The sequence below is a fragment of the Choloepus didactylus genome, chromosome 20, assembly GCF_015220235.1.
Source record: "Choloepus didactylus isolate mChoDid1 chromosome 20, mChoDid1.pri, whole genome shotgun sequence".
Classification (NCBI taxonomy): Eukaryota; Metazoa; Chordata; class Mammalia; order Pilosa; family Megalonychidae; genus Choloepus; species Choloepus didactylus.
Genome location: NC_051326.1, coordinates 26,559,609 through 26,586,989, shown reverse-complemented (window position 1 = coordinate 26,586,989; position 27,381 = coordinate 26,559,609). Strand labels below are relative to the sequence as shown.

At 51.6% G+C, this 27,381-nt stretch overlaps 1 protein-coding gene across 2 annotated transcripts in view; it reads left to right on the top strand.

Annotated features, from left to right (window-relative positions):
- GFRA2 (GDNF family receptor alpha 2) overlaps positions 1–27,381 on the top strand; it is a 93,848-nt gene that overhangs the window by 6,432 nt on the left and 60,035 nt on the right. Inside the window, exon 3 of one of the 2 annotated variants that reach the window (XM_037813323.1) lies at positions 5,732–5,815. The exons of the other annotated variant lie outside the window; for it this stretch is intronic. Coding sequence (XP_037669251.1) covers positions 5,732–5,815 — 84 coding nt within the window. The remainder of the gene's footprint in view (positions 1–5,731; positions 5,816–27,381) is intronic. 2 annotated transcript variants of the gene reach the window in all.

The window sequence follows — 27,381 nt, the reverse complement described above, 5'->3', positions numbered from 1 at the left end:
AAGACTTGGTCATGGGATGACCTAGGTGGCTCTCTGCCTGCCAAGGAACCTAGAACCCAGAGGAAGCAGCCCCCCGACTTAGGAGGGCAACTCTTGTTGGAGAACAGGAGAGACGAAGAAGGAGGCAGGGGTGACAGCTGGAGATGTAGAGAGGGTTCAGTGGTGGGAGGAGGAGAATAAAGACTGGAGAAATGGAGAGATGAGCAGGGGCTGGGAAGAGGAAGTAGAATGATGATAAAGTAGGAGCAGGAGAAGGTGAGGCAAGAGCAACCAGGCAGATGGAGAAGTGAGAACAGGAGAGAGAAGGGCAGGCCTTGTGCATGTAAAGCCATGCTGAGTAAGGACACAAGCCACTGTACTCCCCGCTGCCCCGAGGAGCTGAGACTAGGGGCAGGCTGTCCCACTCCCATCCCTCCTGCTCCTTCTTCTCCTCCCTGCTCCAGTGGGGTTGGCCTTTCCAATGGTGCCCTGACCCCATGGCAGGTCTGGGCACCTACAAGGTCTCTGAGCAGTGTGTGGGCAGCAAGTCCCGTTTCCCCCCCATTGGCTGGGAAGTGGTGGACTTCATTGACGTTGAGGAGGATTGGCCACCTAGGTCAGACGTTCACTCACTAATTCAAATATTTGTTGAGTTAACTGCCTGCTAGGCCTGGTGGGAACAGTAGAGAACAAGCTGCAGGCAGCCGCTACCTTGATGGAGCTCGGAGCCTGGGCAGGGGTGTGACAGATAGGGAAGGGGGTTTCTGTAGTGGTGGAAGTACAGGGTGCTGGGGGAGCACCCAGGAGAGGCATCTAACCCCTCAGCAAATCTAAGAAGCCTTCTTGGAAGAGGCCATCTCTGAGCTGAGACTGAAGAATGAGTTGGGGTTACATCGGTGAAGGGGTGCGAGAAGACTGTGTGAGGAAGAGGGAGGAGGGAACAGCACGGGCAGAGGCCTGGGTGGGAGGGTGTGGAACCCATTTGCAGAATTGTGGGTAATGCAGGATGGGTAGAGGGTGGAGGTGGATGTGGGGATGGACTGAGGAGAAGTGGGGAAGGGTGTGAGATCTGGGGGCAGCAAGATGCTGAGATGATCAGACCTGTGCTTCAGAAAGAAGTGTATCCAGTTCCAGCAAAGAGAGAAGATTGAAGGGGCTGGTAGGAGGCCACTGCGTAGTACAAGGCCAGGAGTGATGGTGACTGGATGAGGACAGTGGCAGGAAGAGGAGATGGGTCTAAGAGCTACTTGGGAGGTGGAATCCATTGGTCTTGATGGCTAATTGAAGGTGAGAGAGGGAGAGGGAGAGAGCAGTCAAGGAGGGCACCTGGTTTTCTGTCTTGGGCAACTGGGTGGGTGTTGGTGCCATTCTTGGAATCAGGGAACACAAGAAGTGAAGGAGTTTGGGTGCAGGGAGGGCAGGGAAGAGGATGAGTTTATTTGGGGGCATATGCATCCAGCTGGCTGTGCCCTGCAGACAGCTGGCCGTGCACATCTGGAGCTCAGGCAAGGAGTTTGGCCTGGAGATGGAGCTTCAGGAGTCGACATCAGCCTTAGGTGGTAACTGAGCCGAGCAAGGGGACCTGCAAGGGCAACTGAGAAGGGCAGGAGGAATACCAGGAAGACAAGGGATGGGCTCATTCTCAGAAGGAAGGAATGCCAACAGCATCAAGATACTTTCAGATTGGCAAGTGTCCCTGATACCCTTGGGATGAGCTTCTTAGTGATTGCTGGGGGCAGAAACCTGGTTAGGGACAGAATGGGAGCTGGGATATCAGGGCCAATGTAGATTTTTGGTATGCAGAGAAGAGAACAAGGGATGCTTTTTTGGACAGTAGAGATGGAGATAATGAGATGGGGAGGAGGGAGGACTCCTGTGGAACAGTGCTCTTGGGAAAGGGAGGGGTGGACCTAGAGCCCCGAGAGGTTGGGATTAGCCTTGGCGCAGAGGAAGAACACTTTCTCCAGGGTGCTGGAGGGAAGGAGAATCTGGGAAGCTTCTTGACCAGCAGCTAAGATGGTTCAACTATGCCCTGAATATAGGAATAAGACTTGCATGTAATTATTAATAGCACTGCCACATTAATGGCAAGGTAATTCCTCATCAGTCAGGGGATCCCTTCTCCCAGTTCTAGCAACCTTGATTCCCAGAGCTAGAAGTGAGCAGAGAGAGGGGAATACTGTCACCAAGCATGTGCGCTTTATTCTGTACGAGACCAGGAGCTGTCTTCACCCAGAGCTTGACTCTGTACTCTATAAAATAATCAAGGTTCCTGATGCAGTGAACTTGGTTGTTTTGTTTCTTGTTTTCTTTTTGGCAGCCTGTGGTTTCAACCCGAGGGAGGGTGGGCAGTAGGTGGGGGTGGGCTTGCTGCTCACTGCTGGATGGACAGCTGACGGGGAGTGGACAGAAGTACACCAGCTAGGAAAGCCAGGCGGGCAGTCTGGGTCTGTTAGTGCCCACGGCCCTTCACATCTCCTCGGCATCATCACATCAGGGCCCTGGAGAACTGCCACAATCTGAGTCCAGAGAAATGAGGCGTTTGATAATAACAATAAGTATAACGCCGTGTGCACTTATGGTGTACACTGCTGGGTCGTTTTCGAGGCCCCTTCCACCCAATGCTTCTGAAATGCCTGACTGGAGAGGGATCATTTCTAGTTCCAGGTCTGGAGATGGCTTATTCATTCACTTATTTAACAAACACCTCTTAAGTCCCTACTATGTGCTTAACAAGGTCACAGCCCTGATGGAGTTGCAGTCCCCACGCCTGCCTCTAGAAAAGCAGACCATTTGCTTTTCTCCTTCTGCACATGCCTGCCTGTTTTCCCCAGGGGATTCCACAACTCCCTCTGCCTGGGTTTTGGGGGCCAGAGGTAGATTCTGCCCAGAACTGCGGGGAAGCACGGAGGCCTTTGAACAAAGGCTGTGAGTGACAGGGTCTACCTGGGAGTTAATTATTCGTGGCCCTGGTAGAGCAGCTCCCCCTGGGGGAGGCTGCAAGCACTTCCTCCTTATTCCTTAATAATGCTTATAACTTGGCTTGGGCTTGGGGCAGAGGGATGGCGAAGAATCACTGGAAAGAGCGAGTTCTGCATAGTTTTGGATTTTTCCTCTGATTCTTGGCTACTCCTTGGCCTCTGCTGATGGATGCAATTCCCCTTGGGACGTGGCTCCACCTCCTCCCTCTACCTGAGGCCTGGCTCACAGACCGGGGCCCTCAGCATGTGGAAAGAGCTGGCGGGTGGTGGCAGAGGGAGGGGAGTGGGCCGTGGCAGGGATGCGGCCTCTGAAGATGTGGCTGCTGAGCTCCTAGAGAGTCTGAACTGCAAAGGACCTAGATATCTTTTGGTGCATCCCCTAGTTTTGTGGGGGAGCTGAGGCCCGGGGTTGGTAGCAGAACCCAGGGCGGAGCCTAGGACGCCCAGATACCTTAACCTGGTCCCTTTGCACTGCCCTGGGGAAGATCCCATGGCCTTGGGCTTGTCTTCCTGCTCTGTCGTCACCAGCAGCAGCAGCAGCAGCATTTACACTTGGGGCCTGAGGCTTTTGACTGCGTGGGGTATTTGAGACCAAGTATCTTGCCCTCTTCAAAGGTGACACTGAGATTCATGATCACCTCGGTCCCCTTTGAACATGGAGGAGCATAGGCCTCTCCACGTGTTCTTTTCCAGGCCGTGGCCCTGGACTCTGACATCCTGGATCCTGCTTCAGTCTGACTGCTGGGATGTCCGAGTGGCCCAGGTCTTGGGGTTCCCCACTGATGAATCATTTGCAGAAACAGGCAACATCTGTTGACATAAGGAGGATGGCCCCTCCAAGCCGGCCCTGGAAAAGGCAGTTATCCCCCAGAGAAACTTTTAGTCCATCACATCGGCCAGTCTGTCTCCTTGTGCATAGCTGTGCTAGATGCAGTAGACAAACAAGGACAGACTCTGCTCTGGGAGGATCAGTCCAGCTGGCAGGAGAAGACTTGGTCCTGTGAAAAGTTAACAGCGGTACCTTGTTTAAAAACAGTTTAGTTTCGATAACACATTGCAATTTTAGAGGCAGCATTCATAGTGCTAAAGTACTTGGGCCTAGGTTTGAAGCCTTGCTCTGCCACTGTCCAGCTGCGTGACCTTTGGCAAGTTCTTTAACATCTCTGTGCCTCAGATCTCTACCATTAAAATAGGAATCATCATAGTACCTTCCTCAAAGAGTAATTAAGGGGATTAAGTGAGTTAATGTATCTATCATACCTGGTACATAAGATATGCCATATAACATTGTTTTTATTATAAAAGTGTTTCGTAAGCTAATACAGCATTTGGTGCAGACAAATAGTAATGACTGGTAACCCCACCATGGGAAGTTTCTTCAGAGAGTCTAAGCTGAATGCACATATGTGGCATGGAATGCACATAGACTGTTCAGGCCTGTGACGGCCCCCGTGTCCCCAGGGAGGTGGTGAGGTTGGAGGTGGGCCTTAAGGAAGAGTAGTATTTGGATTAGGTCAGTGGGCAAATACCAGTGCTGGCTTGTGGGGCACAAATTCAAGGGCTGAGGCCCTTCCCCAGGAGGGGAGGCACTTCCTCCTTGCCCTTTTTGGGCGTCTTCTGGATGTAGCAGACAGACTGACTGACTCCATGAACCAGAAGGGGTCCCAGCCCCTGGGTGAGCTCGTGGGCCTGGCTGAAGGAACCTCTTCCAGGAGGATCCCAGGGCCCCTCTCCTGGATGGGGGGCTGCCTTCCTGCATGCAGCCCCCGGGTGCTGACCTGCCTCCACCCCTGTGAATCAGGGGTCTGCCTGCCAGGGGCACTGGGCCTCGGGTGATGGGGAATCGATGTGGGTCATTGCCTGCCTCTCCCGCCGCCCCTTCAGTGCAGCCACACGCACACAACGCACACACACACACACGCAGAGTCCGAGTGATCATCCATTGATTTCTCCTCGCGGCTGGGAGGTTTTCTTTCCTGCTGAGGCCTTGGCAGAAGGGTGGGTTTCCCGATGAGGTGGCAGTGGGGGGTACCGTTCATCTGCTGTCATCAGCTTGCTTTTCCCTGCCCCAAGCCTCTGATGCACCCCAAAGCCATGAGGAGAAGACAGGTAGGCAGGTGGGCAGGACAGGTGGGGTGCGTGGAAGGGAACAGGAAGGCAGGAGCTGGGGACCAGGCCTCGTGGTCAGCAGACCATTAGCCCTGCCCACCAGATTCTCCTGGTGATGTGGCTGGAAGCAAAGAAGTCCTGCCTCCCTTAGGTGGCCTGGAAGGAGACAGCATGACGGAAAAGGACACTGGTGTGAGGGCAGGGGAAGGGGGATCCAGCTCTAGCTTTGCCATGAACAGTGGGGTGACCTCTCTGGGCCGCCTCAGGACCCTTCTGGCTGCAAATCCTGAGGCTTGTAGCTGGCCTTCCTCTGCGTGCCACTGCTCCTCCTTCCTGACACCCTCTTTCCAGAGTATCTGAAAGTCCGTAGATGAGGACTGGCCACACAGGGAGGTCACAAGAGAGAAGCATCAGGCAATTCTGCCCTGCTCTGGGGGGACACCTCATTTAGTTGGAGAGAAAGAAACTTGCCCATATGAAATGCTAACTGTTCCATTCATCACTTGCCCTGGTACAGCACTTTTCACCTTGGATATGGCTTCCCCGTCCATATCACTCCTTGGACAGCTTAAACCCCAGGAGTGGAACTTTCCCCGGGCAGTTTTGCTAAGTGCCCCCAGAGGACAGGAGGAGCCTGTGTCTCATCGGGATTTCTCTTCCAGGCGAGGAGTTCTATGAAGCCTCACCCTACGAGCCGGTCACCTCCCGCCTCTCAGACATCTTCAGGCTCGCTTCAATCTTCTCAGGTAAGTGGGCTCGTGGGTGTGACTTGGCGTGTCAGCCCTGAGCACCCACGTTCTCCTCTCATCCCTGTGGAGTGGCGGATGGAGCTCTGGGCTTGGACTCCTGCCACTCACTGGAATGTTTCTGAGTCTCCGTTCCTCATCCGTAAAAGCGGGACCATCACACCCACCTCCCTCGCTTGCTGTGTGGAGTTTTACTTATGGAAATTGCCTCGTGTGTTGCCTTGCACGTAGTAGGCTCTTGAATCTGAAACCTGATGTCACTTCTCCAGATTTATCATAGATCTTGCCCTGTTGGTCCCTTCTCTCTAGTTCCTTGACTCTTCTGCTTTGGAGCTGTTGTACTTTGGTCAAGTTGCTTCACCTCCCTGTGCCTCAGTCCCCTCGGGTGTGGCCTGGGGAGAATGGCAGTGACTGTGTCATCACATTGTGAGGGCTCACGGGGTCAGGGGTTGTAAAGGGCTCAGCATGTTGCAGGACACCTGTAGCATCCGGTGAACATTACCTGTGGCTGTTGGTGTCAGTGTTGACAGGTTTATTCTGCTCTGGGGGTGGCCCTCACCCTGTGTCCCTCACCGTCCTCTCCATCCCCTGAGGCTTCTGCTTCTTGAAACACACAGAGCAAGAGCCCTGCAGGGAATGTCTCGGTCCCTGGGCCACTCCCCATCCCTGGCTTGCCATGGGGAGTGAGAAGGGACCATGTTGAGCTCTAGTTTTGCTTACCGTAGTCTGTGTAGGAGCCAAATGAACTGTTTTGGTGCTTTTTTCTTGGTCCTATTCCTTCTGACTCTTGGGTGACTGATGGGCTGAGGGCAGACTGTCCCAGCTCAGGCTTTGGGGGGGCAGTGCTTTCCAGTCTTGAGGACTGCTCTGTGGAGGGTGGGGCTGAGCTCTTCCCGGGGTCACCATTGATGCTCAAGGTGGGCAGTTGGGGCTTGTTCTCTGGGATCTCTGAGCACAGGTTCCTGGGTCCATGTTTTTAGGCAGTTTTGTGGCATTCTTTAAAGCCTTCTAAAATTACTATTGCTCAAAACCAGGGCCTGTCAACAGCAGCACTAATGACATTTGCCTTGGATAATTCTTTGTCACGGGGGCTGCCCTGTGCAGTGTAGGGTGTTTAGCAGCCTCCCTGGCTCTACCCACTGGATCGGGAGCCTCTCCCTCCTGGTTGTGACAAACAAAATGTCTCCAGTTATTGCCAGATGTCCCCTGGGAGGCAGAATTACTGCTGGTTGAGAACCCTGCTCTAAACTGAAATCAGAATCTCGTGAGACCCTAAGTCCTTTCAACTAAATAATTCTCTAGGCAATATTTCTCAACCTTTTTTCATTATCATTCTCCCAAAGAGGAAAATTAATTGTCTCTAATGACAGATATTAAATACTAAGGAATAAAATTTTGTCAGATAGGGTTGACTTTTGGGGGGCAACCAACTACTATAATATCTAAGTTTTCTCGCCCACCCAAGAACCAATTTTTACTTCCTTGGGAGTGATACCATCCAGCCCCACTGAGAATGCTCTCAGGGATTGAGATGGGGAAGGTCCGCATGTCTCCAGTGGAGGGAGGCATTGCAGAGGATGTGCCCTTGGGCCCTGGGGTAGTTAGGGGGGTGGTGGTGAATGGGATGGAGGCCTCAAAGATGGTGAGTTGTATTGAGCCTCCTGCCCCGGCTCTTACCATAATAACTCCCAGTAGGATGATAGCAAAGACATGGGAGTCAGTGGGTTCTCATCCTGGCTTTGCCTGTGGTTACTCTGATGCCTCAGGCAAGCCTTGCCCGTCAACAGGACTGGGCTGGATGATGGGCTGACTAAGGTCCCCTCTCGCTCGGACATTCTGATTCCTAGATTTCCTGATTAGTTTTGAATAGCAATCCACCTTGGACCACTCCTTTTGTGGCAGTGTTCTGGGGTTGGCATTTGGAATGCTGTTGTGGGGATGCTCTGGTGGCCCCAAATGTACCCATTTCTCACCCTTCTGGCAGCTCAGGGACTTGCTGAGTACACCTGCACGAGGACGTGCCATTGGTTTACTGCCAAGAAATAAATAGCTTCCGCCTTGCTCCCTGACCATTGAAGAGCAGAGGCTCCCACCTTCGCCCAGGCCCCTGCTGCTTCCTGGACTCACACTTAAGTATGTTCGTAGCAGAAAATCTTTACTTAATGCACTTGACACTCTGCAGGACAAGGATGTTGACAAGACAAATGAGGAAATTACTAGGTCTGTGGCTCACTGAATCAGCTCCCTGCCACCTGCTGCCCAGAGATAACTGTGCTTCGCACAGCCCTCCATCCCTGTGCTTCAGGGACCACTCCCCACGGCGAGGGCCAGGCTGGGGGGGTCTGTGTCTGTTCCCTCCTCATCTTCCCCATTGATTCTGCTCCATTCTCAGCAGTCCTAGGGTTGGGTGAGGGGGCGGCCCTGTCCGGGGAAACTCAGGCACATAGCCAGGGGAGGGCAGGACCTGGCCTTGCCACCAAGAAACCAAGCAGGCCCTGGTGAGGAGTGCAGCGGAAACAGAGCTGGGAGGCCAGGGTTCCAGGGAATACTCTGCCACCTGTCAGCTCTGGGGTGCTGGGCAGGTCGCTTTCTACTCCAGACCCTAGGTGTCTTTTCTGAAGAATGAAGATGTGAGCTTAGAGCAGTGCTTCTCAACCCCTTTCTCATCAAGACACACAGAAAATGATAATATTGCTTGGTGTACTGGGGTGGGTGGAGGAGGCTGTTTAACCAGCTTCGAGCTTGGGTTACCACAGGCCCCTGCTTGGCTGCCCTGAGCCTGCGGGATGGACATCTGGGCACATGTATAACCCACCTGTTGCAAGCTGCTTGGGAAGTCCTGATGTAGGTGAGCCAAGCTCTTGCTCTAATGGTTTAGGATTATAAGCCAGCAGTCCTGGAGGATTGTATGAAATCGATGGGCAGCTCCTTCCTGCTTCCATGCTTCTGCACGCCCATATTTGGCTGGGTGCTGCCCCCTCCACCTTCCCTGTGTGGGAAGTCTGTGGGGGGTGGGGGCGTGGAGTCTTGGTGGGCCCCCTCTAGGCTGCACTAACCCCTGGTGGGGCACCAGGGACTTGGAGGGGAAGGTGCTTCTATCCGTGGGGCTCAGTTGCTACTATCCTTTTGCTGTCTACTCTGCGAATTCAGGGGTCCTTTTGCAGGGGCCTCATGGAATGTTCTTTCTTTCTCACCCTGTCTCTTTGAAGGAGTTCTTGGAAAGTCCTACTAGAAATTTGTTGGTAAAGAAGGCTTCCAGGATTCCTCCAACACCCTCAGAAGGCCAGAAGTCCTAGGGGAATGGCGTGTCCTCCCCTTTTCTCTGCCACCTGACAGGGTTGGGTTCAGGGATTCTGGGTCCAGTTAGGCCTGAGTCCAATGCCAGGAGGAGAGCCTGGCTCTGCTCGGAACCCTGGGGCCAGTGATGTTGGAGGCTTCTAGATGTCCTACCCCAGCCATACTGATGAGAATAGAAGGTTCACAGAGAAGAGGTGAAGTTTGTCTTGTGTCCAGCAATTCAAACTACCTTGGCACCATAAGGTGGACTCCTTAGGGGGCAGCTGGGTGCGTGGGAGGCCTTGCACCAGACAGCCCTGGGTGTGGATCTGGGCTCGCCACTTAGAGGAGCCTGATCTCAGGCCTTGTTGTGACCTTTTGGAGCTATAGTGATGAAGTTTGTAAAATGGGGAGGTGATATCTACCAGTAGGGTAGGCTAAGAGGATTTGGTGAGAATGGATGTGTGCAGTGTCTGCTCCTGTGTCGGGGACTGCATGTGGCTTAACACAGTGGGTCCTCTGTCCCCTGAGGATGCTCAGTCAAGGCAGGATGTCTTCCAGAGGGGCTGCAGGGGCTGCAGGAACTGCCACCAAGAGTCCCTGCTACCCCTAGGCTTCTCTGAACCTGTGAATCCTGAATCCCAACTGGTCCCATCAGGGGAGCAGGGGAGGATGGAACAAGGCAGAGAGGAGAGAGGACAGCTTCTTGGGGAAAGTAAAAGATCTTCCAGGCAGAGGTTGCTGTGGGAAGGACGTTCTGGGCAGGGGCATGTGGATTCAGAGAGGATTCATCTGAGTGAATGTGAGGAGGGAGGGATGGCCTTGACACAGCAGGGGCGCTGGGTAGAGACCAGAGCGTGCTGGACGGGGGCCACACGGCGTGACAGGGAGAGGCGGCAGCAGGTTGATGGCTTTTGCTGGCAGAAGGAGCTGCCCCTGCAGTCTCAGTGACAGTGGGATGGTCTCAGGGACCCCGGTGTCCCAGAGGCCTGGGTATGGGGAATATTTATGGATGTGTGGTTTTCTTTTCTGTAGCTGGAAGGGAACTTAGGGATCATGCAGGCCCAGGCCACCCCTTCACCTGATGGAAAAGGAAACTGAGGTCCCGAGAGAAGGGACGTGGTTCTGACGGAGACTGGGATTCAAGCCCTGGTTCCACCACTGCCCGGGTGTGACCTTAGGCAGGTGCTTTGCCTCCAAACCCCAGTTACTTCTTGCACGACATGGAGTCCATAGAACCACCTACATTCTAGGGTTTATTGTAAGGACAAAACGAGGTCATTCAGGTAGGTGCTTGGTATATTGTGGTAAAGTATGTTAGCAGTTTATAAAATATTATGACATGATTTCTCCAAGATCAAATGACAAATTGTGGCCAAGCCAGCCTAGAACCTGGCATTCGGGAAATGGCAGAGTGTCCTTTCAGTGATGCGAAGCTGCCTTCTGCACTGTTATACTGCTTGTGGGGAGCTGGGGTGAGAGGTGACTGGGTGACTTCTGGAGGACCGTGGAGCCCCGGGCCTCAGCAGGAGTCCCGGGCAGTGTGGACCCAGTGTGCTGTGTCATGACTGGGCAGGGACAGGTGGAGGCTGGCGAGAGGTCTGGGGATGTGCTTGGAGGTAGAAGAGATGGGAGTGTCTGCCAGGGTTGGCTGCAGGCCACTGGGGTGGGCTGTCCTGACTGCAGGGAGCTGGGAGAGGCCCAGGGACACTGTGGGTGGAGGCTCCAGTGGTTTTCTCTGGGGGGTCAGGAGAGCAGGGAACCAGCATCTCTGCCCTCCTCCTGCCAAATGGCTTTCCTTGTTGCCCCTGCAAGGTGAGCTCCACTCTGTCTGCCGGTGCCCGGGCACTTTGTCCTTTGTCATGGCGCTCGCTGCAGTGATTTGGTGGTGTGTGGGTGAACGTGGGCGTTGGTCTCTGTCTATAAATGGCATCTGTTCTTCCCCATATCCCCCCTGGGTGTCTAGCACTGTGCTTTCTACCTAATACGTGTCTGTAAGGGCTTGTGGACTAGTGGATGGAACATGCATTTTTGAATCCTTGCATTGTCCCTAGCAGCCATGTGACCTCAGGTTGGGACCCCTCTGCACCTCATTTTCCTGCTTTGTCAAATGGAGCAGCCAGCCCACCCTGCAGGGCTGTGGTGGAGATTGGCTGTGACTCGCACCCAGCTCCCCACCCAGGGCCTGTGGCCGGGAGTGCCCAGATGCTGGCGATTGCTGACAATGTCTGGGGGCTGGAGGAGCTGATGGTTTAGGGTGGAGATGTGAGACCCACACAAGGAAAGGTAACTGCATGGTCCCAGCAGTGGGGAACTGTCACCTGGGTGCTGCATCTTCCGAGCATCTGAGGTTCAGAGAAGGAATAGGTCCCGCTCTCATGCAGGAGGTGGGGTTGGAGCTGGACCTTGGAGGAACATTGCTTTGTTCAGTAAACACTGAGGGCTTAATGCATTCCAGACCTTGTGTGAGACGCTAGTGCTTTAACGTGATGCACACTCGTGTTCTCACGGTCTAGTGGGGAAACCCACTGGGGGCTCATTGTTAGCAGAGGTGCTGCCTCAAGAATACAGGGGAGGCGGTACCCCGCTGTGCCTGGGGAAATCTGGGAAGTCTTGGAAGAGGAGAAAGTGGGATCTGGGAAAGACATTCCTGGCAGGGTCGTGGCTTGGGGGCCTGGCTCAGCTTGGGTGGTGGCAGGGAATGAAGGAACCACATGTGGCTTTGTGGCGGGAGCCCAGAGCCTGGTGGGTTCAGGTGACAGTGAATAGAGAGTCAGGGCAGATGGGAGTGTGGCCTCTGGGGTCTCCTCCCTTGGCTAGGTCCTTGGGAGCTCCTGCCCAGACTTCTCTGATGGAGCTTGGGCTGACTGCCTGTGTGGAGGCCTGGGACCTAGGGAGGGGCTGAGCTGATCACGGAGGAGGGAGATGCTTAGCCCGGGGTGCCAGAATCAGCACCCCCAGGAAGATAACTTCAGTGGCCCCGGTGATGGCTGGGGAGTGAGGGAGAGCCTGGCTAGCTCTGGCCTCATCCCTCAGCTCCTGCTTCCCTGGGCGTGTCCCTTAGTGCACCCTGACTCTCCCAAGGGAGCTGCCGCAGGCTTCGAGCCCTGCGCCGTCCCCCCCACCCCCTGTGTTTGGGTTGCCAAGCGGAAGAATGGAAGGAGAGGCTTTAATGTTTTAGGAGGTTGGGTTGGTGGGTCTCCGAGACCCCTTTCTGCAGCAGCCCTGGGATGAGATGAGGGTGAGGGCCGGCGATGGAGGGCAGGGGAAGAGCTGAAGGAGCAGCAGCCTCTCTCCCTGCCCCCCTTCCTGGTGGCTCAGGCGATAAACTGCTTATCCTCAGGTTGTCTGGCTGAGCGGAATGCAGAAGCGTGTTATTTAAATTTCAAAATCACATTCTTCTTCTAACAGCTGTCAGAGACTCTGAGTGTCAATGAAAATTGGGCTTTTGCTGCAGCCCTGTCACCTCTTACACCTCTCCTTTCAGGGAGAATTTGTCTTACGCCAAGGAGAGGGTGTGGGGTGCGGGAGAGCAGGGATTGTGGGGACCGGCAGAAGTAGGGGGTCTGGGTGCGTGGGTCGGGTGGCCGTTGCCTCACTCCATGCTGATTCTGCAGTCGGGAGCAGCTGGGAGGAAGTCGGCCTCTCCATCAAGGGGTGCCAGAGCCTCTGTGGGGAAACTGGAGAAATCGGCATTTCCCCTGGTCTGTTTTCATTTTTCCTCTCTCCCCACCAATGCTGGTGACCCCAGGCTCCTGTCAGTGGATGGAAGGATTTGCTCCCACTGGTGTGAGCTGGGTGTTAGTGACTTTGTTTTGATTGTCTTTGTGTCCAAGCAAGATTTGCTGTGAAAAAAAGAAAAAAGAGCAGGGAGAGAAAAAAATTTAACCTCTAAGAAAGGCCTTTTAATGGTGAATTTTCAGGTGCCATGGTTGGAAGATTTTTTGGGGGTGAGGATATTTTCTGGTACCCTTCAAATAACATCTTCAGGAGCCACTTACCTCCTTCTTCTGTATATAGGACAGACTCTGCCAGCAGCTGGGATGTGGGGTGGTTCTTGGCTGGACTCTTCTGGCTCTTTAGTGGCACCGGTGATGCCTTTTACAGGATTCTTTCCTCCCTGAGCATGTTCCTGGCTTAACCATTAGCTGTATTCGCTTCAGTTTACTCTTATATAAAACAGGATTTGAGTAAGTGGACTGGGAGTTCCCCTCCCTACCACATCTGTCGACATACTCCTTTAACCCCGGGGGTGTATAGAGAAAGGAGAATGTCTGTGAGGGGCTTGAGTGTGTGAGGATGAATGTGTGTGTATGTGGTGTGTGTGTGTTTGTGCATGGGACGGTGTGTGTGTGTGGGGGTGGTTATGGGGTTTTGGCAGCAGCCTTCAGTCTGCAAGTGAACAGGGAAGGAAGGGAGAACGGGAGGGAGAAAGGTGCGTGTGGGAAAGTAGAGATGGGAGATGTGGCTTTTCTCTGGCTGAGAACAGTCTTAGCTTTCGCTCCTGAGGGGAACAACCACTACCCTGAGCCCCTTTCTTATCTCTTAAGGAAGCTCTGAGGATGCTGGCTCAGGGATGGAAACAGAGGAGCCATTAAAAGAGAGGAGGGCCATCTTTACCTGAGCAACAGAAACAATATATTTTTTTCCAGTGGACTTAGCCTTTGTGTGTGGGTTTGGGGCTTCCTCTAGTCTGGAGGTTATTTCGTTGAATACCTCTAGGTACTTAGGTACCCTCCATGCTGAGCGAGTGTGTGTGAGAGTGTGTGTCTGAATTCACTCTGCAAATATCCTTTGAGCATCCCTGGTGTGCCGGGCCCTGTCCTAGGTGCTGAGGAGACATCAGTGAACAAGACAGAAGAGTTTATAGCTCTTAGGGAAATTGTGTTCTATTAGCCAGAGACAGATAAAAACAGAAAGGAAGCCAACAAGTAAATTAGCAAGAAAGATAGGGATGAATGCTAAGCAGAGAATTAAAATAGGATGATGTGACAAAGGTGACTGGTGGCTACTTTAGATTGGGAACGCCTTTGGAAGATATGACTTCAAGCCAAAATATGAACCACAAGAAGGATCCAGCCATGGGAGGATAAGGGGAATGAGAGAGGGAACTGCCAGAGAAAAAACTGTGTTGGGGATTGGATTGTGTCCCGAGAGAGATGTTGAAGTGCTACCCCAGGACCTCAGAACGTAACCTTATTTGGAAATAAGGTTGTTACAGATGGAATTAGGCAAGTTAAAGTGAAGGTCATAGTGGATTAGAGTGGGCTCTTAATCCAGTATGACTGGTATCCTTAAAAGAAGAGGAAGTTTGACACAGAAGCGGAGTCAGAGAGAAGACAGAGCCCAGTACATGGCCTGATGACTGACGCAGAGAACAGCCTGGATTGCTGGCAAGCCACTGCTAGAAGCACGGAGAGAGGCGTGGATTGGGTTCTTCCTGATGGACTTCGAAGGAAGCGTGGCCCTGCCAACACCTTGATTTTGGACTTCCAGCCTCCAGAACTGTGAGACAGTACATTTCTGTTGTTTCTGGTACTTTATTACAGTAGTCTTAGGAAACGAAGACAGATGTCGGTACTGGAAAGTCAGGTGCTACCATAACAGATACCTGCAAATGTGGAAGTAGCTTTGGAATTGGGTAATGGGTAAAAGGCTGGAAGAATTTTAAGGTTTTTGATAGAAAAAGCCTAGATTGTCTTGAAAAGACTGTTGGTAGAAATATGGATGTTACCGGTGCTTCTGGCGAGGCCTTAAAAGGAAATGAATGTATTATTGGAAACTGGAGGAAAGACCTTCGCCCCTGTTATAAAGTGGCAGAGAACGTGGCTGAATTGTGTCCTGGTGTTGGATGGAAAGTAGAACATGAAGAACTTGGATATTTAGCTGTGATTTCCAGGCAAAATGTGGAGTGTGCTGCCTGGTTTCTCCTTGCTGCTTATAGTAAAATGCAAGAGGAAAGGGATAAATTGAGGGAGGAACTGTTAAACAAAAGGGAACCAGCAACAGATGATTTGGGAAATTCTTGGCCTATCCAGGTGACGTGCTCTGGAAACAGGGCCCAAGGGGTGGCTGGACAACTATTTGCTAAAGAGATGAGGCACGTGACTTGTGGATCCAGTCATCCATTTCAGAAGAAGCCAGGAATCATGATATGGGTATCCAGGGAAGATCAGCCTTTTGTCTGATGGCTTGGACCCCTGTGAATTGCATGGAAGGCCAACAAGTTTTTTGAGCATTTTATATCAGCAGAGATAAGGACAGCCTGGACTGAAAGGGACAGAGATGGGACAAAATGAAGGAAGAATGGATGGTGTCACCATGGATGCAGAGGCCTGGGCCAAAGGGATCTTCTCAGGCCAAGAGAATAGGGGTTCTGCCCTGGCGTTTGAAGAGGGTGGGGCCTTTGCCCCTGCACTTGGAGAGGGCAAGGACACCACCCTGGTGTTAGGAGAGGGTGGGATTGCCACCCAGTGGGCCCAAAGGACAGAGCATCGAGTCACAGAACGTTACTTTCAAGCCTTGAAATCTAGTGGAATTTTCTGTACTGGCTTTTGGACTTGCTTGGGACCTGGGATCCCTTTTTTCTTCCAATTTCTCTCCTTTGGAATGGCAATGTCTGTTCTATTCCTCTCCCATCATTGTATTTTGGAAGCAGATAACTTGTTTTGTGGTTTCCACGACATGGAGATGTCCACAGATGAAGAGAAATTTTTCCCCAGGATAGACCATACCCATAACTGATTTAGATGAGATTTTGGATTTAGAATTGATGCTGGATGGCTTAAGGCTTTTGGGATGTTGGGATGGGGTCAATGTATTTTGTATGTGGGTAGAACATGGATTTTGGGGGATCAGAGGGAGGACTGTTATGGTTGAACTGTGTCCCTTGAGAAGATATATTTTGAAGTCCTACCCCCCAGTACCTAAGAATGGGCCCTTACTTGGAAATAGGGTTGTTCCAGATAGAATTTGGCAGGTTAAAATGAGATCATCCTGGAGTAGGGCAAGCCTTTAATGCAATATGACTGGTATCCTAAAAAGAGGAGGAAATATGTAGACAGGGAGTTAGAGAGACAGAGCAGAGAACGCTGTGTGATGACTGCACCTAGAGAGAGGTAGGGAATGGGTTCTTCCCTATGGACTTAAAAGGAGTCTTGGCCCTGCTGACATCTTGATTTTGGACTTCTAGCCTCCAGAACTGTGAGACAATACATTTTTGTTGTCCTAAGACACCCAGTTTGTGGTACTTCACTATGGCAGCCTTAGAAGGGTGGAGACACGTGGTGGATGAAGGAATCTAAGGATGACTCATGAGTGAGATGGAGACAGTGACTGGGGGAAGTGGGCACAGGGCCAGGCAGGGGACAGACCGTAGAGATGCTGCAGACCAAGATAAGGAGTTTGGATTTTATTGTAAGGGTGATAAGAAACCTTTGGGGAATCTTAGGTGAGTAACGTAGTATGATTGATGCTTTTATAAAGATCACTCTTGCGCTGTGTGGAGAAAGGATCGTGGGGAAGACATGGGCGAGAGTGGAGGCAGGGAGGCCATAACTGGTCAAAGGCTCAGCAGTGGCTGCTGCAGAGGCCCAGGCGAGGGCCGATAGTAGGAGAGATGGGGAGAGTGGATGGATTTGGAGTATATTTTGGAGGTGGAGTTGAGAGGATGTGGGGGCTGGAATTAAGGATAACTCTTACATTTTGAGCTTGAGCAACAGTTACACTGCCGTGTAGTAGGAAGAAGATGAGGGAAGAAGCAGGGCAGAAATCAAGAGCTCTGTTTTGGCCATGTTAGGTTTGAGACGTCATTTAGACCTCCATCTGGAAATGCCAAGTAGGCAGTTAGATGTAAGCCTGGAGTTCTGGGGAGACGTCAGGGTTGATGTATTGATTGAGAGCTATCAGCATATAGATGGTATTTCAAGCCATGGAATGGGATGAGATCACCTAGGGAGAGTGTACAAAGAGAGGAAGGCCCTGGACCAAACCCGGGGTTTCTCCAAGCAGAGGAGGAAGAGCTAGCAAAGGAGACTGAGAACCAGGCCAGTGAGGTGGGGGAAATGATGTGAAGAGTGTCAGGGAAGCCAAGAGAAGCACAGGATTCAAGAAAGAGGACATGGTCAGTTGTGGTGTGAGGCTGAGAGGTCAAGTAAGATAAGTTCAGAGACGTGCCCATTGGATTTGGTAACCTGTATGTCGTTCACAATCTTGGCTGGAGTATCCTTAGTGGAGTTGGAGGGTTGGAGGCTGGATCTGCAGAGGGTGGAGGAGAGAATGTGAGGTGAGAGGGTGAAAACAGATCTTTCAAGTTTTGCTTTGAAGGGAGAACAGCGAAATAGGGTGGCAGCCGGAGCGGGAGGTGGGGTCAAGAGGAGGTTTTGTTTTGCTTTTGTTGTTTTGAGATAGGCATTTTGAGATGGGGCATGTTTATATACTCTTGAAGATCCGTTAGAGAGGAAGAAATTGAAGGTGTGAACAGAAGAGGGGTGTCCTTGAGAAGGTGAGAAGGGATGGGATCCAGAGCACAAGTGGCAGGGTGGCCTTTGCTAGGGGCCAGGGCCCTTCCTACCTAATAACAGAGAGAAGGATGTACAGGTGAGGTAGGCTGGCCCTTGTGTGGTGGGAAGGTGAGCAAGGTAAGCAGCTCAGAACAAAGGGGAGGAGCCAGTGCAGGAAGACAGGCAGGAGAAGGTGTGAAATGGTCATTTTACGATGGCCTTCGAGAATTCAAAGTGGGACTAGTCAGCTTGTGTTTTGCTTACTGGCTGCTCAGGTGCAGGCATGGAATAGAAGGCTAGCTTAGCCAGGGCTGTGGGTTTGAAGTCTGTACCCATAGAGGGAGAGAGGGGCAGAGGAGTTAAAGGTATTTGCATGCACGGGACAGTGTCGGAGGCCTGGAAGTCTAAGCTGGGCATGGAGGGAAATGAGGACACGGCATGGGGGGATGATGGAGAAAGGGCCACTGGTTGGGTCTGTGGATTAGAGGTCTGGGTGACACTGTGGGATTGCCAGAGGGGGAATACCAGAGAGTGTGCTGGAAAGCAAGGAGATGGTGGTCAGAGGTTGGGATGCTTGACATCAGTGATTCGGAGGGACGTGGCTGTCAGAGAACACAAGGACGAGGGCATGCCTGTGGCAATCGGAAGCCGAGGGCTGGGAGAGATCACTAGAGGCCAGAAGGCAGATGCTGGAAAGGCCAAATGTTGTGCAGATCACCCTTGTTGACTTGAAAGTTACTGGGAATGGTGTCTGGGAAAGGGGTGGGAAGGAAGTGAGCCAGGTGTGACATCTTTACTGAGAGAGGGGAATAGTGGGTTGATAGGTGACAGCCTCAAGGAGGAGTAGAGGGTGGTCGTCGGATGGCTCGAGCGTCACAGGAGCCAGGGCTTCTGAGGGAGGAGAAACAGCGTAGAAATGGCCCTGAGGAGAACGCAGGACCTCCCACTACTTCTGGGCCCTGGGGTCAGTCGTCCGTGAGAGGAAAAAAATGACCAACTTGCTGAAAGTTTACTTCTTTCAAAATCAAAATGCTAAATGACTGAATCACTGATTTTTTTTTAACCAGATTTATTGATCTGCCAAAACTTGTTTCTTTTAATTATTTTGAAAGTTTTTAGAAATGTACATTGGATGGTTTTCAGGATTTTTGAAGATTTTTTTTGTGAGTGGTCTTTATAGCTGCGTTTGAAGAATTATTCAGTTTTATGGAAACCAGGTCATGAGTAGATCTAGATATTCTATGGTCAGGAAAGTATATTTTATGATTAGCAGACATCTTTTAGCTTTTGACCAGTGTCTCAAATCCTGCATCCGCTCACCACAAATAAAAAATGCTGAGAAAGGATTTAGGTCAATCACTTCAATATGAAATCCTCAATTTTAGTTTTTAATTCTTATAAATACAAAATTAATATGCCATTGTGGGAATTGGTATGAGCATGGTAATAATCCTGAACATAAAAAAATCCAAAGTCTGTTTAAAAGGACGTGAAGCACTCAAAAGCGGCTGAAAGTATCCCTTGAAATGTGAAATACCGAAATTTAAATTTTAATTGCTAGAACCACAAAATCAAAGACTACCACAAACCAAAACTAACATGCCTTTTGGGGAATTGGAGGAAGAATTCCAAAAGTGTTTAAAATTTGACAAAATATAAAATGATATTCAGAAGCATCCAAATAGAGTTTGATCAAACTGGTTTTCAGTCTGCCATTCCAAAGCGTTGATTTTTGATGGGTTGACTTGCTTCCAAAAACAGTTTCATCTGGTGAGTGCTGTGGCGGCTGCAGTGTCATGTTAGGCTGACCAGGTTAGGGCTGGAGAGTGAGGGGAAGTTCAGAGAGAAAGCTGAAGATGTAAGGGAGCTTGCTGATGATAGACTAGGTCTTCCTGAGGAAGGTTTGAGGAGGGCAGGAGGTGTGGAAGTCGAGTCATTGCCCTGGATGTGCAGTGCTGTGCAGTGGGGGATGCGGGTTTGGTTCGGCCGGGCTCTGCAGACGGCTGAGAGCGAGGCATGCCGGGATTGGCTGGGTAGTGTCTTGGGGAAGCTGAGGTACCACTTCGAGCTAGATGGTAGGGAGCTCCTGGCTACCACTTCTGGTGGTGTGGGGGCCCAGAGGTGAGAAAGATCCCAGAGGGCCTGCTCTCTTAGGCTTCCTGACTGGCAGAGGTGCTCTGAAGGCCTCTTGTTCATGGAGGGGAAGACTGGGGAATGCTTTGTCTTTTGGGTTGCAGAGGCTGGAGCAGGAGGCACGTGGGGGCTGGCTGCTTCTACTAGCAGGCGGAGGTAAGGAGGGGGGAATGGAAAGATGGAATGGAGGACTTTTCCAGTCAAGTACCACGTTTCTAAATCAGCATTTGTGGAGTGCGTATTATGGGCTGGGAACTCTGTGGAGGCATTTTCTTCTTCAGTATCCCACTGAATCTTTAGCTTGGTCCGTGATGCAGGCAGGTGGGTGTCCTACCTCCATTTTGCAGATGAGGAAAATGAGTCTCAGAGGCTACATAACTTGTGCAAGCTTGCTCTGCCAGTGGCATAGTCAGATCCTTTAACTTCCAAGCAGCCCTGGGCAGGGATGCTTGCCAAGCCCCAAGAGGGAGCCTCTAATAAAGGGGAATTTGATTGTACCCTCTCATTTTAGTTAGAACATAAGCTCCAGAAGGGCGGGAACCTTGGCAGTTTCGTGAATTTCTCCAGCAGTGTTTGATCCCTGGATGTTCAGAAAGTGTTTGTTGTAAAAGTAAAAGAATTCTGAGGGACAGTCTGGGGATGGCCCTGTGGGGGTGAGAAGGGTGGAGGGGATGGTGGGGAGGTGTTGATGGGGGTAGGGGCTGCAAAGTGGGTAGCCTTGAGGAATGTCTTCTTTCCATAACTGTCCTTGCTTGCCTTCCCCACCCAGCCCTGGTGTTTTCTATATCTCATTGTTAAGTGCCTCTCTGCTCACCCTTGGACCCCTTGGACACAACTTCCTAATTATTTGGACTCAGTTAATTGTCCTCCCTTTTGAAACTCTTCTCTTGGCCCCCATGAAATACCTGTCTCTTGATTTTTCATCCACCTTACGGTCCACTCCTTCCACTTTCCTTTACTGGTGCTGCTAAATGAGGGGCCCCAGAGCATGATCCTGGCCTCTTCTCTGTTCTTTATTTTCACCCTCAACCTTGGCAACCTCATTTAGTCATGTGGCTTTAAATAGCCTAGTATGTTAATTATGCTCAGTTTTATGTGTCTAGCCCAGACCTCTCTCTTAAACGCCAGATTCATTTATTTTTCTGCCTTTTCAGCATCTCCACTCGGATGTCTAAAAGGCATCTCAAACTTAAGGCAAAAACTGATCTATCAATTGAGTTCTGTCCCTCCTTCTTCCCTCCAGCTCTTTCCCATTTCACTAACTGGGGCCACCTTCCACCCAGTTGCTCTGGCCAAACACCTAGGAGTTCTTCTTGATTTCTCTCTTTCCTTCCATTCCACGGTCAACCCATCCTGTTAGATTTTTCTCTAAATTGTATGCAGTATCTGCTTATTTTTTACTGTCTCTGAAGTCACTGTCATCACCATCTTCTACCAGGACTATTGCAACAGCTTTGTACATGGTCTCCTCTTTCAACCATCTGTCTTCTCCTGCCTCACCACCCCATGTGCAGTCTGTCCCTTCCTATGTCAGCCAGAGACATCTTTCCAAAGCAATGACCCCACCCCCCTTCAACCTCTTCAAGTGCTTCGCATCTTAGAATAACATCTGAAGTTCTTACTCTGCTCTGCAAGGTACCATGTTGTCTCCATCTTTGCTTTCATCTCCATCTAATTTTTGCCCCATTCGGGAAGCACCAGCCACCCTATCCTTTGTTTAGACTGTGAACTTGCCAAGCCTATGCCTGTCTCAGGACCTTTACACTTGATCTTCCTTTTGCTGGGAATTATCTACCTTGGATTATTTTTGCATGTTTCCCTTCTGCCCATCATTCTAGTCTTAATTCAGATGTCACCACTTTTGAATCCCCTATTTCATTTTCTTCATAGCACTTACCAGTACTTGAAATTACCTTGATTGTTTGTTTATATGTTTATTACCAGTCTTCCTCTTCCTGGAAAAAAAGCCCTGGAGACCAGCCCGGATTTCTAGGGCTTGGCACATAGTTGGTGCTAGAAAATATTTGTTGACTGACAGCTGTTGGACCAACTGTCGACTGTGGGCGGAGGCGGTGGGCGGGGCTGCACGGGCTTTGTGTGTATGTGCTGCTGCTGTGTACATGCCGGCTGGACGTGTTTGCACGGGGCTGCGGTAGACTCCTTTCAGCCTGTGATGCGTGGCCTGCAGCTCTGGCTTGTAGGAACAGGTTGGGACTGGGGGAGCTTTCCCAGAGTCTGTCCACAGGCATTTTGCGGTGGGTAGGCAGAGGGGTCACAAAGCATAGGAGTCCATTTCTTCCAAAACCCTTCATTTTCAAGAGACACAGGGAGCTGCTTGGGATCTCATAGAGCTGGTAAGAGGCAGAGACTGACTTAGGGACCAGGGTTCCCAGACCCCCAGTTTACTGGCAGAATTCCAGAGCTTGACACAGGGGCCCAGTGTGGGCTCTGGGGCAGACACTGCAGCCAGAAATGGGATTGGAGCAAGTGACCAGCCTGCAATTGCTTGGGAGGCAAAAAGGGAAGTGGAAACATCCCTGGGTCCCTGTTGGCTTGGATGCATCAGAATGTGGGTGTCACTGCTGTTCCCCCAGGCAGGGGCCTGTGTGAGGTTGGAAAGCCCACCTTATTAAGCCCGATGGTTGGGTGGGGGTGAAACCAAGGGTGCACTCTGGCAACAACAGAGGGCCACCGAGCTGCCTGTGCGCCGTGTGGGGTTGGTGAATTGTGTGCTGGATGCGGGGGCGTGTTTGGGGAGTGGGCCATAGTCAGCTCAGCTTCCTAAGTCATTGGTTCTCAAACTTTGGAAGGCAGCTCAGAATCACAGGGAGCTTGTTCAAAGCAGATACCTGGGACCCAGGTCCGGGGATCCTGTTTGGGGAGGTCAGGGATGGGGCCCTGGTGTCTGTATAACAGGTTTTTCTGGGGATTCATGAGGAAACCCAAGTTTACAAACCTCTACTCCAAATCAGCCACTCCCCTCAGAGTGGCTTGCACTCCTTTGGCTGCTGGTGGAATGGGAGATGGGGCATAGGAATAAATATTTTTATTTTTATAGCAATGCATTTTAATATGCATTAGAAAAATACAGAACTAGCATAGGTATTATAATCTAGGACAAATCTAGGTAGGTATTGACATGTTTTAAAGGGAGTCCATTTAAGAAATCTGAAAATTTCATTTAACGTAAGAATTAAAGAATTTAAAGAAAAAATTAAGTGTTGGTACAGGTGGTACTTGTTCTATGGCCAAAATCATATAGGTGGGACTTGAGTGACTGAAGTTTGGTAAACACGACTCTCCGTAAATGTCAAACAGATGTTTAAGAAAATATCGGTTTGAAGTATGCTCACGTAGCTGCCTGCCAGTGTGCCCCACTGTTTGGGGGCTGTCCTGGAGAGGGGAGGGGGCTTTGCCTCAGGGCAGGAGAGGCTTGTTGAGCTGGGGTGAGGGTGGGGGTTGGATGGAAGTGGGAAGCTGGAGCTGGAGCTTTGGGCTGTGACGCCCTCTCTATGTGCCTTGCTCTCACCGAGGGCCTGTTGTCAGTGGGAGGAGGAGAAAGGAGGGGAAAATGAAGCCAAAGTGTGTCCCCAGGGGCTGGGAGGATGCATTCACTAAGGTTTTAGAAAGTGCCAAGTGCTGTCAAATCCTGCGGCACTCTCCCTTGGGCAGCTGTTTACCATTTACTCCTTGGAGCCTCTGGCCCGTCTCCGATCCTGGCAGCGGCAGCGGGCGTGGGAGACCCATGTCGGGGGGACGAGGGAACATGTGTCTGGAGCGAGGGTCAGGGGCTGGGCCGGGTGCTTGACTTCAGCTGGGCCTGGGATGAATTTCCAGCCCCTGAGTCCCTCTCAGGTCTTGGGTGGTCCCAGATCTCTGTGTAGGGAGGGGGCAGGGTCTGGGTTCCAGAACAACTCGTCCCTGCCATTTGCACATTGTTGTTGGGGGGCTGGTAGCCTGCAGCTGCGGGAGGATTGTGTTTGAACCCCCTCCCTCCTTTTCCTTGTTGTGGGGACTCGTGAAGCCTCCGGACTGGAGGGAGAAGAGTCCTAGCGGTGGATGAAAGGCGGCGGGATGGATTGAGAAGGGGCCTACGGTCTGCCCACCCTTCTCCACAGTGGAGTGGGACCCCTGTCCTCACCCACTGTCTCCCAGGAAGATTGGAGGGGTACCTTCCCAGAAACAAGGCAATTGCTGCATTTCTTTCTTTCTTTCTTTCTTTTTTTTAACCCTAGGAAATTTACCAAGTTTTGGCCCAGGGGTTTGCATTTCCCACCCCCTAGCAGAAGCTTCCACTATTCAGGCTCCAAGTGGAAGCAACTGCGGCTATAATTACACCAGCATCAGCTCAGGAACATGCCAGAGGAACGGGAACGGGGCACCTGGGGGACCTCAGCGCAGCCACGGGCCTAAATTAGCTGCTGCTCCCCTTTGCAGTTGTCGCCCTGCTCCTCTCTGGGGTGCTCCTCCGCGGTCTCTCTCCTGCACCGCGGGCCCGCCTGCTGCTTTCTTCCCTCCCGCCACAGCTGTCCTGACAGGGGCACTGAAGGAGAAAGCGAGCCCCTGGGTGGTCGGGGAGCACTTTCCCGAGAAGGCAGTCTCCCCAGAATCGCCTTCGTGTTGACAGACGTCCTTGAGTTGTTGCCAGCCGTGGGCAGAATGGTTGGGAAACAGTGTGAGGAGCTGCTTGGGAGGCCAAACGCCCTGATGTGGCCAACGAGGCCCTGATTTATCTAACCTTCACTTGACCCTCCGGCCTCACCTCTGGCCAGTCCCTCTTTCCAGTCCATCTTCAGTTGTATTGAATGGCCTTTCGTTCCTTCCGGCCTTGGCCCTGCTGCTCCCTCTGCCAGGGCCTCTTTACTGCTTCCTTGGCTTATTACACGTCCGTCTGGCTTTAGCAGAAATGCCTCTGCTTCTGTGATGCCCGTCTTGACCCCCCGAGCCTGAGCAGGGGCTTTCCCCTGGGCCCCGGCAGCACCCTGCACTTCCCCAACCGGGAATTTAGTTGGCGTTGCTGGCTCCTTTCTGTCCCCAACCCTGTCTCAGCCAGGGTGGTGGCCTCTGTGTCTGAGGACGTGCCTGACACATAGTAGGCCCTCAGTGGAGATTTGTTAATTGAGGGATAAGGAAAGCAAACCTGAAGTTGTCTCCATTTCTGCCTTAACCCCTCTTTCCTTTCATCTTCAGAACAAGAGGAGAGGGGGCCTCTCTCTCTGCCTTTATAGGGCTGCTGCTGGTTAGGCAAGGCCTGGGGTGGGGGGCCCAGTCGTCATCCCTCATCCCCCCACGTCCTCTGCTGACTGCTTTGCGCTTTGCCCACGTTGATATGGTACAGTCTTGTATTGCCCACTGTTGCCTCCTCTGTATCCATTTAGCATCCTTAACAATATTAGTTAACATTTTTTGAGCCTTGTTATAAACTAGACACTGTTCTAAGTACATTTGTTTCATTCATCAAATAATTATTCAGCACCTACCATGTTCCAGAAGCTGTTCTGTATATCATGATTACAGCAGTGAGCACAGCGGGCAGAGCCTTCATGGAGCTTACCGTTTGATCCAAACAAATGAATAGACAGTGCCAGATACAGTGTGGCAGCTGGTGATGAGTGCTGTGGGAAAAGTGCATCAGGGTAAGGGGTAAAGAGAGGGACAGGAGAGGCGGCTGTTATTATGTATAGGGCGGCCAGGAAGGACTCAAGGAGAAGGTAACGTTTGAACAGAGGCCCGAGAGAAGAGAGGAAATGAGCCATGTAGTTTTGGGGGTGCAGGAGAGCCTTCCAGGCAAAGGGGACAGCAAGGCCAAAGGCTATAAAAAATCATTGAGATATTACATTCTTTTCTCATTAAGTTTTCAAAATTGGGTGTGCACATCTCATTTCAACTTAGCCCCATTTCAAGTTCAGGAGCCTTGTGTGCCTGGCTGCCACTGTATTGGAGTGCACAGATGCAGAGCCTTGCAGGCCTGCTAAGAACTAACTCTGCCCGAGGTTGGGAAGCCCATGGATGATTGGGACCCAGGAGTGACAGCTGTCTGTCTTAGGCTTTGGAAAGTTCACTCCAGTTATGCTGTGATGAGAGAAGACTGTTGGGGGTGGGGGTGCAAGGACAGAGCAGGGAAACCAGTACGGAGACTCGAGGCATGTGATGGTGGCAGCTTGGACGAAGGTGGTAGCGGTGATGGTGGTGAGAAGTGGTTGGGTTCTGGGAGTCTTTTGGGGGTTTCCTGACACGGTGCGTGAACGAGAGAGGAGTCAAGGAAGTGCCAAGAGTTTTGGCTTGAGCCGCTGTGAGGATGCAGTTGTTACCAGCAGGATGAGAAAAATGGTGGTGGTGAGGGGGCAAGCTTGGGGTAAGATCAGGGGTTTGGTTTTGGCCACACTGTGTTTGAGTTGCAAGTATTAACTTTTCAAGTAGCATTGCTGAGTGGCCATTTGGATGGATGAGTCTGGAGTTCAGGAGACAGGTCTATTTCGGGGATATGCATCTGGGATTTGACAGCATATGGTGGCATTTAAGGCCACGAGACTAGATGAGACCCTGGGGAGTAGGTGCAGGCAGAGAAGAGGAGGACTGAGCCGTGGGGAAAGAGGAAGGAGAATCCAGGGAGGCAGGAAAACCAAAAGAGAGTGGAGAGAGCAAGGGAGGGTTTAGGGAGGAGGTCAACCTCTTAGGGAGGTTATTGGGTCAACCATGTCCAGTGCTGCTGAGGGGCTGAGTGAGATGAGGCCCGAGGACTCCAGGCCACCGACCAGAGGCCTTTGTGTGGAGAGGTGGGGAGAAACATGAGGCTGAAGTGGGTTCAAGAGGGAATGGGAGGAGAGAAATGAAACAGTGGGTATAGACAACTCATTTGCAGGGTTTTGCTTTAAAGGAGAGCAGAAAAAAATGGATGGTAGTCACAAGGAATTCTTTTAAAAATTTTTAAGATGGGCAGTGTAATCACCAGTGGGAATGATCTAGTAGACAGGATAAAATTATGATGTGGGAGAGAGAAAATTAATCTGAGCTGGATCACTTTTGCTCACTACAATCCTAGGGGGTAGGTACTGTTTTACAGATAGTAAACTCACCTGATTCAGTTCTAGAAGGCCCAGTCTGAACCACTATGCAGTGTACTGCCTCTTGGCTTCCTAGTTGAATTTACAAGTGCTTCAAGAGCCGGGCCTCCTCTTCTACTTTTATATGCCACATAGCAGCTAGCAGAGGGCTCTGCAGAGGTGGGACTCGATAGCTCTCTGATGGTCAGGCGAGGAGAACACCAGCAACTGTGTGCAGGAAATGCTCAGCCTGGGCTGGCCAGCGGGAGGGAAGGCATGACCTCTGTCTGCGCCCTCCAGATGGGGGCCCTCGCATGGAGTGGGGTGTGCAGAAACTATCCAACAGCATTTGTTGGGTGAATGAAGAATGAATAAAATGGTTACAGCTCTTCCTAAAGCCTAAGCTGATGGTTCTCCCTGGCGCACATGGCACTGGTCTCTGCCTGAGCTTTGGCCCTGGTTTGCCACCAGTGCGCTGGCTGACCTTGGGGAAGCCACTTGCCCACTTGGGGCCTCTGCTCCTTACGTGTGAAGTAAAGGGGCTGGGTTAGATGTTCCCCCAGTGCTCCCCCCACCCAGCGCTCACCACAGCGTCTCAGGAGGGCACGTGCAG